This window comes from Tupaia chinensis, unplaced genomic scaffold (genome assembly GCF_000334495.1).
Source record: "Tupaia chinensis unplaced genomic scaffold, TupChi_1.0 Scaffold000141_1, whole genome shotgun sequence".
NCBI lineage: Eukaryota > Metazoa > Chordata > Mammalia > Scandentia > Tupaiidae > Tupaia > Tupaia belangeri.
This window is the reverse complement of record NW_006159611.1, coordinates 3,622,267-3,636,490: the sequence shown is the minus strand read 5'-3', so window position 1 is coordinate 3,636,490 and position 14,224 is coordinate 3,622,267. Positions and strand designations below refer to the sequence as shown.

The 14,224-nt window shown below is 58.6% G+C and overlaps 1 protein-coding gene across 1 annotated transcript in view; it reads left to right on the top strand.

Annotated features, from left to right (window-relative positions):
• The window catches only part of DCDC2 (doublecortin domain containing 2), a 63,867-nt gene that overhangs the window by 21,562 nt on the left and 28,081 nt on the right, over positions 1-14,224 (top strand). The window contains exons 3-7 of the mRNA XM_006145113.1: positions 345-424; positions 527-658; positions 4,683-4,829; positions 6,443-6,497; positions 11,967-12,129. Of these exons, the coding sequence (XP_006145175.1) occupies positions 345-424; positions 527-658; positions 4,683-4,829; positions 6,443-6,497; positions 11,967-12,129 (577 nt within the window). The remainder of the gene's footprint in view (positions 1-344; positions 425-526; positions 659-4,682; positions 4,830-6,442; positions 6,498-11,966; positions 12,130-14,224) is intronic.

Below are 14,224 nucleotides of genomic sequence, written 5' to 3'. Positions count from 1 at the left end.
GGGAGGGGAGAGTCACGCCCGTGTACACACACACGTGCACACACACACACACCCCGCAGCTGTGGTGTGTGGGAGGGCGTGTCAGAGTCTGTGATCTGCAGAGCTACTCCCCCGTGGGCTTCCGGAAACCAAGTTCACAGCGCTGTCCCGGAACACTGTGGGGCCGCAGTGCCCGCCTCAGCCCCGGGCTGTGAGCCGCGTCCCCGGGCTTGCTTTCCCGGCCTTGAGAGCTTCCACAGGGTGTGATGTCCCAGAGGAAGGGGGGGCGGTCTGCACGGAGACTCGGCAGGCCCCTGGGAGGCCGGACGTTCCCCACGGCCCAGGCTTGTCCCGCTCCTCCCTAGGTGGGCCCGGTCATCCACAACAGCAGGATCAACGTGTCGGCCCGCTTCCGGAAGCCGCGGCAGGAGCCCTGCACCATCTTGTGAGTCGGGGCGCTCGTAGTCAGGGTGGCAGGCGTCCTGTGGTGGGTCGGCCCTGTGGCTGCAAAGGCTCAAGTGCTGAGGCCGCCACTGTCCTTCCCCAGCTTGATTGCAAACGGAGACCTCATCAGCCCGGCCTCCCGCCTGCTCATCCCCAGAAGAGCCTTGGCTCAGTGGGACCATGTGCTGCAGATGGTCACGGACAGGGTCACCCTGCGGAGTGGGGCGGTGCACAGGTAGGCACGGGCTGCTGTGGACGGTTCTGGACTCCTCGGCGTCCCCAGAGGTTCTGGCCCACGGGCCCGGATCTGAGCGTCTGCTCTCCTGCCTGGTCCCGCACCTCCGTCTCTCCACCTGTAGGATGGCGTGTGATGGGCGGTCCCCGAGGGCGGTCCGGGGAGGGAGGCGGTCCACGTGGGACAGTGAGGCTCAGCCCAGCTCATGGTCGTCCTTGTCCATGACTGTCACTGCTCGTCACTGCCCGGGCTCTGGACGCCGTGGGTGGAGCCTGCCTGTGCTTTCAAGCTCTTTGCCTGTTGCTTAGTTTCCAAAGTTCATGGAAAACAGAATTCCACTGTGGACTGATTTCGGTGCAAAATAGTGTTTTGAAATCCATGCGTAGTTTTTCATAGAATGCATTTTTTACGAGCTTTTTGAAGAGCATGTATGTATATTTCTACATGCACACAAATGTATTCAGTGCCATGCGCGTACACGGACAGCAGGGCTCTCCAAGGGTCGCCCGCCCCGTGTTTATTCATAAGCATACTCTATCAGGAGACTGAATCGGCAAGTTGAATTGATGTGTCAAGCGACAGATGCGTTTAAATTTTGAGACAATTGCCAGTCGTTTTCCATAGCACCCGTGCTAACTTGCACTCACCAAAAGGTTACGAGGGCCCGGTTTCCCTCTCTCCTCCGTGTATAGAGCTTACGGAACGTTTTGTCTTTGGACTCAGGGTGGGTCCGAATGGTATCTCATTCTTTCTTGAGTTCTATTTATTTAATACAAGTCAGTGTAACATACCAGGGCGGGGCCGGCAGGTGGCATGGTGCTGAGGGCTCTGGGGTCCCGCATGGCTGGCTGCAGTTTGAGTCCTGGATCCGGCTTGCTTTCTTCCTTTCCTTCTCTCTCTCTCCGTGCAGTCCACATTTCATGTGGCAGTTGTGCCGTCCCTAACAGATGCAGCTCCTTACCTGGGCTTTGGTGGAGGGCTGGGGCGGCCCCCGCAGGTGTAAGTCAGGGCGGGGGTCCGGTCCTCCCGAGCGTCACGAGATGGGTCCCTGACCCCTGCTATGATGGCTCAGCCCACACAGTAACACGGCACACCCAGCCGGGGAGCATGCGGCATCGGGGACGCTGGTTTCGGAGATGTCCAGACGGTGCACTTAGTCGCCCGCCCCAGGCGTGCTGGCCGCGGTCCGTGCAGCGGACGGGCTGACATGGCCGCGGCCCTTTCTGCTCCTCCCTCCCTTCATCATCTTGGAAGTGAGGCCAGTGGAGAGCAGTGTTCTCTTCTAGTAGACGTGAAATTGAGTTGCAGAGAGGGGCCACACAGGCCCTGCAATCCAGCCACGACTCAGGCCAGCAGGCTGCCTGGCTCAGAGCCTGCGCCTTGACCCCAGTCTAAGCAGAAGGCACACGCTCGTGTCTGGTTTCATGTGGACACGCAGGCACGGCCCCGCAGTCACCCTCCCGGCTTCTAGGCACACCACGTAGTTGGTCAGTTGGGCCTCGCTCACGTGGCTTTTAAATGTGTTTCCAGTTCGCTTTTTTTTTTTTTTTTGAGAGTATTTTGCTATAGGGCGCGTGCATTCGCCAGGAAGACAGAGACAGAGAGACAGAAAGCGATAAATCACCCCCCAGGGGGAATGGCCATGCCACAGTCTCTTCTCCTCCATTCTCCTCTTGGGATCTTGGGCACGCACGCACACGCGCCTGGCGTGAGTTTAAGCCACCGGGTCTGGGACTTGAACTATGGGTGACTACGTGCGAGTCCAGTGACATAGCCATTCTGCTGACTGCTGGTCCCCATTTATTTATTTTCTAGATGTATAGTTTTGTCTTTTGACAGATGAGGGTGTCTTCAAAAAGTTCATGGGAAAATGTGTACTCTTAAACAAATGTATGGAATTCAAAATTTCTTGCACCAAAACAAGCTTGTACTTCAATTCCAGCTTCTGCGAGCATTTCGCAGTCCCGCGTATGAATGTGAACCCATCTAATAAACAGGGCGACACGCAGACACACGGCCCGGCCGCAGCTGCTCATGTGTCATCGCAGACGGTTCGTGCACGGAGGTGGAGGTCACGCACGTGCACAGGCAGGACTGTGACGTGGCTGCCTGCAAGGGGATGCAGGGCCGTGGGAGAACCCGCGTTCTGGGCGCAGTGCCCGAGACGGGACCTAGCTGGGCGTGTCCGCTTTCCCTTCGCCGAGCACCAGGGGGTTAGGCAGGCCCTCCGTCCACCGGCCTGTTTACGAGCCAGAAGGATGCCTGGCAGCCTGGCTGACTCCCCAGGTGCTCCCTGTGTTTCAGCGAGGACAGCGGTAAAGCCGAGCCGTACGGCAGAGGCCAAACCCCAGTTAGAGCTGACTCAGACATGTCTCACCTCCCTGCCGGGGGGCAGCCAAGCCGTGGCTGTGCCCAGAGCCCACAGCCGGGCCCGCAATCTCGCAGAGAATGTCCCCTTGCGATTCGGAACTGACTCTCTGAAGGGCAGTGAATGACGCCCGCCTGGCTCCAGCCCGTGGTTCTCAGCCAGGCCTGGTTTTGCCGGAGAGACGGTCGGCAGCGTCCGGGCCATTTTTTGCAGTCGCCTCTGGGGACAGGGCAGCTGTTCCTGCACGTTGTGGGCGAGGCCAGGCTGCGGCAGCACCTCCGGAGCGCAGGCCGCCTCCCAGCGCAGAGCCGCGGCTGCAGCAGAGCCGTGCTGTTTCAGACCTCGGCCCGGCCCGGGTAGAGAAGCGGACAGTGCCGAGTGTGGGTGCCGAGGCTGGCAGGGAGCACAGGCGTCGTCCAGGGGCCGTGGCACCTGTTCACTGACGGGAAGCAGGTCCGGTCCAGGGACCTGTCCGGTCCAGGTGTCTCTGTGCCACCCTGCTCCCGCACTGCAGCCTCGCGTCATCAGGAGACAGGCCTACAGGCCAGGGAGGGGCTTTGTTCTTCCTGAAAATGCCACCATTTATCTTGTAGTATAAGAAGTCTGGGAATTACTATTTTTACAGAATTGTCTTGAAATCCTTCCAGTTACTAACTCTTGTTCAGAAGCCTCGAAGACACGGACTGCCATTCTGGTTGAGTTTTCCGAGTCTGTTTTCCCCGTTCTTCTGAACAGTTCCATCGGTGCCTTGATCACCAGTGAAGTTAGTGCTGTCTTATTTTTTGAGAGAGAGATTTTTGCTATAGCGTGCGTGTACTCGCTGGAGAGACAGAGACAGAAAGCAAGAAATCACCTCCTGGGGCGGGGGGGCCACTCTGCAATCCCTTCTTCTCCGTTCTCCTCTCAGGATTTTGGGCACAAACACGCATATGCCCAGTGTGGCTTTAAGCCGCCGGGTCTGGGGCTCGAACCGCAGTCGACTACGTGGGAGTCCAGCCATGTAGCCATCATGCCATCTGCTGGTCCCAGCCCTGTCTTTAATACCTGCCATATTACCTGCAGCTTGCAGCAGCGGCTTTGCCGTGAGTGAAGGTCCTGGGAGCCCCTCGATCCTGGGAGGGGCAGGACAAGAAGGGAGCCGGGCCGCTGTGTGTTCGGGCCGCCTGCTCTGCCGCTGCCCTCTCACCTCTTTCTGACCACCGCGTGTGGGTGAATGTCCGGAGGTGGCGTGGTGGGTAAGGCGCGGCAGCCCGTGTATGGATGCAGTGCTGGGGTGGGAGTGCTCCTCATGCGGTGGCAGTCGGGAGCTCAGCAGCTGACAGGTACACGAGGAGGGAGGCGCGACCCCGGGCTGCACCTGCACTGGGAGTGGGGCTTCCCGGCTTCCCCGGCCCACATCCGGGACACGCCATCTCCCCACACTCACAGCACTGCAAGGGGACGTCTCTACGCCGAGTCCTGCTCACTGGGACAGGCCCTGCAGAGCGAGGCAGCGGTCACATCTCCGCCCTGACACTGGCACTGGGCTATCCGGGGCCATCGGGACGGCAGCAGACGAGTCCAGCTGAGAAGGCCCCTCTCTCCCCGAGACTCCTCTCCCTCCTCTCCCTCTCTTACGTGCTTCGGTGCTAGCTGTCGGCATCCGTGTTTTGCCAGACTCTACACGCTAGAAGGAAAGCTCGTGGAGAGCGGCACCGAGCTGGAGAACGGGCGGTTCTACGTGGCCGTCGGCCGGGACAAGTTCAAGAAGCTGCCTTACAGCGAGCTGCTGTTCGACCGGTCGGCGGTGCGCAGGCCTTACGGGTGGGTGTCCGTCCCTCGTCCCCTCACTCCCACGAGCTCGTCCCGGGATGGCCCCGGGTCTCTGGCGGGCTGCCGTGTACTGTGCATGGCGGTCTGTCTAGTTCCCGCTAGAAGGGGCGGACGAGACACGCGGACCTTTGTTTCCTCGTCAAGATGGGGGACTGAAAGCTAGTGTGTGGAGCGTAACTTCTGGAAATTTATGTATGACTGTGATTTTAAAAATGCACCAAACTGCTAGTAAATATAGAAACTTACTCTTGAAGAAGCTGGAGGACAGACACCTCTACGGTGAACGTTACTGGAATGTTGGTGCTGCGACAGTTAAGCCGGACCAGGTGATGTGCCAGTTGGTTTGAATGGAAACCTCCAAAGGTGAAAAGGGGCCGGAATATCTTATGCCTCTTTATTTTGAGAGAGATTTTCCTATAGAAGGTGTGTGCTCATTGGGGAGACAGACAGAAAGTGAGAAATCACCCCCAGGGGGCATGGCCACGCCGCAATCCCTTCTCCTCCATTCTCCTTTTGGGATTTCGGGCGTGCACGCACACACGCCCAGAGTGAGTTCTAAGCTGCCAGGTCCAGGACTCGAACTGTGGTCAGCCACTTGGGAGTCTAGCACCTTCACCACTATGCCACCTGCTGGCCCCAGGCCCGGAGTTTCTAACTTAGTAATGGACAAAACAGCCTTTCGGTGGTGCTGTCTGACCCGGGTGGTTCCAGCTCGTCAGGTTTTCACCCGCGCACTTACTGTTCACCATCCTCACCCGTCCACGGGACGGAGCCTCTGACAGCCCTGCTCAGCAGCCCTGGGCCCACCCGCTGCGTGCTGTGAGCGACGCTGGCGGAGAGAGCGCGAGGACTCAGGCCGCCCCCCTCCCGGAAGTCCTAACGCCGTCCCTGCCGCCTTCACACGTGTGCCCTCCAGTTCTGGAGAGGTTGGGTCGGGTTTTCTAACACACACATCTGGGAAACAACTTACTCTTACAGTGGAAAAGAATGTTTACTTATTTTTTCTTTTTGGTGAGGACGACTGCTTTAAAAATGCCCTGAATGCAAATGTTAGAGTTTCCTATCCTGCTTTTCTATCAGAAGTAGAAGAAACGGTGAAACAAGGGGAATGTGTTGTTTTTCTGCTCAGTCTGACAAAATCTTTCTCCAGTTGGGAAATAATTTTTGAAACACAAGTGGAAACTGTGGGGACTTGAATCCGAATACAGTGAAAGCTCAGGGCGGCACTGGAAGTGGGCCCGCAAGCATCAGTGAAGTGGTGTAGTGGGACAACTTACGGGCCATTTGGAGGCGCCAGCAGGTGGCGCGGCCAGCCACCTTTTGAATCCCGGACCTGGTGGCTTGCTTTTCACTCTCCCTCTCTCTCTCAGTCTCTTTCTAGTGAATGCTCATGCCTTATAGCAAATTTAAAAAATAACAAACTTAAATCATTTAAAAAGTCGTTTGGAATGGAATGTAGGATTTTCGGTAGTCTTTGTGAAACTGGGGAGAAACCCAGACGCCAGGCCCGTGGACCTCCAGGTCAGGGGCGGGCCGGGAGGCCTGCCCTCACAGTCCGTGTTTCTGTAACTCGCAGCTTTCTAACCAGCGATCTGTTTCTGCAGCCAGAAAGCGTCCTCGTTGCCGCCCATCGTAGGATCCAGGAAGTCTAAAGGGAGCGTAAGTACCAGAGCTCTCCCCATCCACGCTCTGGCCGCCGCAGGGTGCAGAGGGAGCGTCCTTTGGGTTTCAGTTCTACGAAGAGACGAAGCGTAGCTGCCACGTGGTGTAATCGTGTGACCCTGAGCCAGACTCCACGTCATGGGGAGGCCCGAGCGGAGGACGGGGTGTGGCAGAGTCCTGTGACTGTCCTGGGTCCGCGCCATCCTGACATGGCAGGGCTGACACTGTGCAGTGACACGTGACCCCACGGGGCCGCCGTGTCCGGCCACATCCCTGGTCTGGGTGGTCTTGCTTTGCGCCGTAGTTCAGTCTCTGACTAAGATGAGCAGGGGTGCGGTGGTGAGATCCAGCCTTCCCTCATATCCTTTAAAACGTGGAGAGTCACCCACATGCTCAGTCCCCTCCCAGACTCGACTGCATCTGCCATTTTCTCATTGTCTGCGAGTTCAGATCCCCCTCTGTGGCAGTGGGGACAGATGTCCATAGGTCACTTCTGAGCAGACTCATCCTCGAAGGCAGCTGTCGGGCGCTTTTCTGTCCTGGCGGGTCTCTCGGGGGAGGTGTCTCCCCGCCCTGCGATGGAACCTTCTTCCAGCAGGAGCGAGCACGCATACCCCGGTTTAGCGTCCCTCCGTGTGACCGTGGGACAGATGACTGCAGGCAGTGACGTGGCCTCTGCACACACACTGGTCACCCGGTCTGGGAGTCCCGAAAAGCCACGTCGTGTGCTGACGTGCACCGTGTTCGGATGGCACTCCTCACCCGCTTGTGCGCGACACTCGCGGGGCTGGCCAAACTGTTGCCCTCGGGAACTTGTGGTTCACCGTGAGGAGGAGGACGCTGGCTGGTGCCGAGTGGCTGAGCTGACCCGTCCGCGACTCCAGAACCGCACCCGGCCTGTGTGGGCACCCGCCTCACACAGCACAGTGGCACTGGCTCAGTGGGGTGGTCCACGCCCGTGTGCGGCACTCAGAGCCCTCTGCGGTGGCTCAGAGGGTCACAGCAGGTCGCTGGAACAACCCACCCCGGGATCTCACGCTGGAGCCACCCCACCTGCCTGCCCGTCCTTTTGTTTCTGCCAGGCCCAGCCCCTGCCCCTCCCCACTGCCCTGCCCAGCCTCTCAGCCCTCCTTCGGCTGAGAACCTTTGCAAGTTGCGGTCCCAGCTTTCTAAACGGAGAGGATGAGAGTGAGTCGTGGGGCCCCCCTGAACTGAACAGGAGGCTGTGCTCACTGGGCGGTGCCCCCCGGGGTTGCACACCCTGTAGCGGGGAGACGTGAAGCGGGCAGGATCAGGAGGAAGGGGGGACAGCCCCTAGGTGTCCTGATCGAGTGGCTGCGGCGTTTTGTGGTCAGCAACCCACAGGACCAAATGCTGCGTTCCCTAAGGCTCCGACGAAACCCCACGGTTGAGCAGTAGCACAGCCATGCCGAAGCAAGCTCTAGGCCTGCGGACTCGCTGTCACCAGCTCCCAGGGGAGCACCGCCAGCCCGAGGCAGGGTCCCACGGCTGCTGAGGACGCATGTTGGAAAGCTGCTGAAACCCCAGGGTTGAGCAGTAAGTAGCACAGCCATGCCGAAGCAAGCTCTAGGCCTGCGGACTCGCTGTCACCAGCTCCCAGGGGAGCACCGCCAGCCCGAGGCAGGGTCCCACGGCTGCTGAGGACGCATGTTGGAAAGCTGCTGGCCAGGCCCTGGGACATGGTGCGGAGCGTGTTGCTCCGTGGACTCCGTGTTTCAGACACGCGTGTGGGGCTGGGGACTGTTTACGGGGGTGACAGAGGAAGCCCGAGTTGGTGGGACCTTGCTGGAAGGAGCCTAGGAACTCAGTTAAAAAGTCCCGTCTCCTGGAGCGGCCAGGGGCTCTTCCGGCATTTGTGGGTTGGAGCCAGCTGGACTCCTCCCGGTGTCCGGATGCAGGCAGGTGGTGGGGCAGTGGTCGGGTCTGAGTCGGGCACACAGTAGGGTCAGGCCGCCTCTCGGTTCCTTCCAGGTGAGATAAAGCCGCGACCTCCTCCGTGGAGTGACTGGCCGGCCACTTGCGCCCTCCTGGCGTGTCTGGTGCCTTGGCCATCAGGGCACGTCAGCGCGGGTCAGGCGGGCGTGAGAAGGCCCTAACAGGACACTCCGACTGGGATGAAATTAGCGTGGGAGTTTATTCTGGCGCAGACAGCGTGAAGTCTTTGCGAGGCTGTTGTTTTGAAGAGCGATCTTTGCTATATGCTACAGGGAGCGTGCACTCACTGGAGAGGTAGAGAGAGACAGAGACAGTGAGAGATCACCCCCCTGGGGGATGGCCATGCTGCAGCCCGTCTCCTCCCTTCTCCTCTTGGGATTCTGGGCATGCACGCGTACACGCCTGGCTGAATTTCAAGCTGTCAGGTCTGGGACTTGAACTGCAGTCGACTAAGTGGGAATCCAGCGACGTAACCATTATGCCATCTGCTGAGCCTACCCTGCGCGCTGTGATGCTCCTCTGTGGATTCAGGAAAGTTGCGTGCTGATGCCCACGCAGCACCTACCACACGCTCGGTGCTGTTTTACCCACTGCTGTGGCTGCGGGGGTGGCAGGACCCACGGAGCGATGGCCCTCCCTCCCTCTGTCGATGCGGAATTTATTTACATATCACGTGTGGTTTATGTAAAGCACGCAGACGATGCCTACAGTGTGCAGTTTATGCTCCGTAGAGTATTATGTGTAACTCGTTAAACGTTTTAATACTATTAACACTTGAACTAAATTGATGATTTTACTTTTTTTTTTTTTTTAAAAAAAAGCATTTAGGGACCAGCAGATGGTGTAGTGGTTAGGTAGCTGGACTCCCACATGGCTGACCGTGGTTCGAGTCCTGGACCTGGTGACTTGAAACTCACACCGGGAGCGTGTACGTGCGTGCCCAAGATCCTGAGAGGAGAGTGGGGCAGAAGGGATTGTGGGTGGCCATCCCCCCTGAGGGCGACTTCTCGCTTTCTGTCTCTGCCTGTCTCTCCAGTGAGTGCACGTGCCCTGAAACCAAAAAATCTCTCTTAAAAAAAAATTCACGCTTGAGCACGTGCACACACAAGAGAGGACTGCGTCCATGCGGTCTGGTCACTCGACTTCCCTCCTCCAGCCCCCTCGCCCTCGGTCCTGGGTATGCACAGGTGTGCCCTGACACAGGCCGGCCAGGCCGGGGATTTGAACTGGAGTCGCCATGTGGGATCTGGTTTCTGCTGAGCAGTGCATTACTGCCGCACCATGATGCCGGCCCAACCAGTCTTCCGACGTTCCCAAATCATCCTCCCGAGCGTCCCCATCAGAGATGTAGGGAACCAGAAGGTCCCTGTATACCCACAGGGGCAGTGACTTAGAAGGTCACGCGAGTCCCCAGACACCGTCATGGTGCCTCGTGGTTGGAGCCCTTCAGTGAGGAAGGCTTCCCCATGGGGTGAAACCCACCTGGCCATGTGCCGGCTCCCGCTCATCGGGGCGATTCCCGTCCCCACACGAGCCCCACGTCCCTGCTCACGCTGCAGGCTTGTGGCTACTTGCAGGCAGGCAGCTGCTCCTGCTGCCCACGGCTTCAGAGGTTCGAACCCTGGGTACGTGTGGGCTCCGTTGAGCATGGGCGGGACCTTGAGACTGGGCTGCTGGTCTGGGAGTCTCCACTCTAACCGTTCCCTGTCTGTTCAGAAAGGGTCACCGAGGAAGAGGGAAAACAAACCAACCCCAGGCTGCGGTGAAGACAGCCATTAAACGGAAACTGTGTTTGAACTGCAGTTGGAATAGAAAATTAAATTACACAAAAAGCGTTATAGATTTGGACACGTTTTCATCCCATTAATAAATCTATGCATAATTCATTTTCTTGTAGGCGATGACAAAATGGCATAAATAACTTCATTTGTAAGCCTGCGAATTTTTCTCCTCTTAATTGGGTGATGACTAAAACCATTTAAATGCTTCCGGATGACTGAGTCTGTAGACGTTTAAAGTGAGCCGCGAGATAGGTTTCGGGCGGATTTGTTTACCGAATGCTCCTGCGTGTTTTCAGACACTAGCAGGGTACAGGCTGTGGCGATGGTGCGTTGCGCTGCACCCGACATGGTTTGGTGTTTGAGAAAACGCCACTAACTTCCGCTCTCGGGGAAGCACCCTGATTCTCACTGAGCCAGGCACCGCTCCGGGAGTTTGAGAACTCCCACTTCCTGCTCAGGATCCTCAGAGATGCCCCTTGACCGAGGAGACTCGGGCCCATGGGAGTCAGGGCTTGGTCGTGGCCCCATGGCCGGGCGGGGCGGAATAGCAGCTCCCAGCCGGGAGTTGGGGTCTCTGAGACATGCATGCTCTGCCTCCTGCAGCCTCACACCCCGAGCACGTGGGTCAGGTGGGCACCAGGCTCCCGAGAGCAGGGGCTGCCTTGCTGGGACCTGCCTTGCTGGAAGGGTGGCCAGGAGCTGGCCCCACTGTAGAGGCTGCGGTGTGGACACCCATGAGCTGGAGGGGGCAGGGATAGGCTGCGGGGTGGGGCCAGCCCTGGGCAGCTTCTGGCAGCCGTGGGGGCATGCGGTCCTGACCGAGGCCTGTGTCGTTGCTCTGGACTCAGGGCTCGTGGCAAGGAGTTAGCGCTGGGCTTCCCAGGGCATGGGGCAGGCATGGTGCATGAGGCTTCCCCGGGCTGCCCTGTGGGCTGTCACAGGGTGCCTGGGTCGCGGCAGTTAATAAAGAACAGGGTTAGGTGAGGGGCCGGCACCTGGCCAGCGCTCCGTGTGGCCCATGGCAGCAGTCGGAAGGCACAGAGCGTGAGGGGCGGCGGGGGCCGACTTGGCTTCTGCAGCCAGCTCGCTCCCCGGTCACTGACCCATGTCACGATCCCCTGTGCCTTCCTGCAGAGACCCACGACCGGGTGTAGAAAGAGATGGAGTTTGTGTGACTCATGTTTCTGGTGTGTCACAACACAGTGGTCAGAGCGGAGAGGGTGAGGGTGCGTGGACAGAGCAACCTGGGACTCAGCAGGCCCTGCAGCCACACCCTCCACACGGGGCATTTCCAGGCCAGCCGACCAAGCTGGGGACCGTCTGTGTCCCCCTTTCTCGTAGCGCCCCCTGGTTCTTCAGGACGGCAGCGGGAGAGGACTGTTGAGGACCTGCCATCGTGGTGGGTGGCCGCCCTGCTCCTTGCTGACCGTGGGCATTTGGGAGGCTTAGCTAGGGCCTCTCGTCCTCAGCTAAGTGGGGTGAGCTCAAGGCTGCCTGGGGACCGAGTGAGACGCTTTCATGCCACCGGTTTTTCCCTTATTCTCCTGCTCCCTCTGCTAGACCCTCCCTCTGCCCCCGGGAGGGAGTGGGTGCTGGCGCTGGCGTGGGTGTCGCAGACCCGGTGTGGGCATCGCCTGCCCGCCCCGGTCCTCGCCGGTTAGTGACGCGTGTACTGCGACCCTGGCTAGGAGCCGTCGCTGACACCCGGGTCTGACCTTTCACCTTCCAGGGAAATGACCGCCAGTCGAAGTCGACGATCGGGTCCAGCGACAACTCGTCCCCTCAGCCCCCGAAAAGGAAAGGGAAGAAAGAAGACGCGAGTTCAGAGAAGCCGACCAGAGTTCAACAAGGCGGCAAGTCGCGGAGTCCGCAGCAGGCTGTCCCCAGCAGTGGTGAGTCGGCTTTCGCCACACTGGCGTCTTAGTCACCGCTACGTCGGGCGCTGGGACAGTTTTGCTCTTACACGGACCCACGTGCCCCTCCGGGTCACAGCAGGCACTCTGTCCTTGTGGCCACCGGTGGGACGTGGCCAAGAGGACTTGCAGTGCGTCTCACGCAGGAGGACACTTGTTCTGAGACCAGGTGTTTCTCGTGCTGGGCTCTGGGCAGAGGCGGCCTGCCATCCCCCGTCCCCGTGTGAGCCTCGACACTCACCCCTGCGGCCGACTGGGCCCCTCCGGCCGTCTCTCGGCACCGCCTCTTCTGCAGACGTGCGCTGTGAATTTACGAGATCCGAGAGAAGACAGAACACACGTCACCACAGGCGATGAGATAGCGCCGATGTCGGCTAGGCAGCGTTTCCTCCTGCTGTGGTGGTGCTCTGGGGGTGATGCAGATTCCCTGGTTTTTCTTTTTACTTATTTTTTGGTGCTGAATTAATAGGCTGGGTGTAAGGATTGGGACGTGGTTCGGGAAATGACGTTTCACAGGATAATTTGTGTTATTTCCACCCTCACAGAGCAGCCCATCTTTGGAACTGTTCACATCTACACAAACGAACGTGTTGTGGTTTTGCTGTCAGTAACTTGTACGGCGCTGGGAGCTCGTCCTGGGCGTAGAAGTCGAACGCCCGGGATGTGTGCATGGTGCACGCTCAAGCTTATTTCCCATTGCTGCCAGGGGGGTGTGGTATTTACAAAACCGGTGCCTCTGTGGGGTGATTTCTCTCTCTCTCTCTCTCTCTCTCTCTCCTCTCTCTCTCTTTCTCCTCTCTCTCTCTCTCTTATTTATTTTTTTGCTATAGGGCACATGTACTTGCCAGAGAGGCACAGAAAGAAGGAAAGTGAGAAATCTCCTCCCATGGGGAATGGTTACGCCACAATCCATTCTTTTTTGTTCTTTCCCTGGCATTTTGGGCACGCATGCACATGTGTCCAGCATGATTTTCAAGCTGCCAGGTCTGGGACTCGAACCTTGGTCAGCCATATGGGAGTCCAGTGCTTTAATCACCATGCCACCTGCTGGCCTTCGGTGCTTGCTTTTTATTTTTTATTTTTGGAGATATTTTTTTTTTTGCTATAGGATATGAGTGCTCGCTAGAAAGGCAGAGAGAGACAGAGAGACAGAAAGTGAGAAATCACCTCTGAGGGGGGATGGCCACACCGCAATCCCTTCTCCTCCATTCTTCTCTCGGGATCTTGGGCACACATGCACACGCGCCCAGCATGAGTTTAAGCCACCGGGTCTGACTCAAACCACGGTCGACTACATGGGAATCCAGTGACATAGCCATTATGCTATCTGCTGGTCCTGGGGTGCTTGCTTTTTAAATGCGGCGGGGCCACCTGGTCCTTCCTGTGTTTCAGACAGCCACAGTCACTGGCCACAGCCCCAGGTCACCTTGTGCTTCTCCTTGGCCCCATTGTCTCCTTCCTGTGGCCTGGACCTGGCCTGACCTGATAGCCTTTCTGGTCACCTCTGTGCTCCTCTGTGACCTATTAGAGTCCAGCTTGCCTGGACACTCCTGGCGACCGGCCACTACTCAGCCCGCCCCTTCCTCATTCTGTGAGACTCCGTCGGGGAGTCCAGGGGGTCGGCACCAGCAACTGCGTAAAACCCAGCGAACCCCAGAGGACTCCGGCTGACTCAGCAGGCCTCTCGGACCGCAGCTGTCCTCAGGGCACAGGCGCTCTTGGTGGCCAGCTGGCGCCCACCACAAGGTTCAGGTGTGGCCCATGGCTGCCGGGTCAGGAGTGTGGGCATTCAGACAGACGCGGCCAGCCAGACCTGCCTGCCTCAGCTGAGCGTCGGCGGGAGGGCCCTAGAGATGCTACAGCTTCCATGTGGTTATCACAGACAGGCAGGGCAGGGGCGAGGAGGGACCACCTGGCTCACCCAGCCAGACCCGGGGATAGCCACAGCCCACCCCGCACTGGGTTCCAGAGCCACGCAGTGAGGACGCCTGCTCGGAGCACACAGCGGGGGGGCCTGCTCAGTCATTCCTTTCGAGGCCCTTCACAGATGCTGATGGGGCCGATTTTCAGCAGG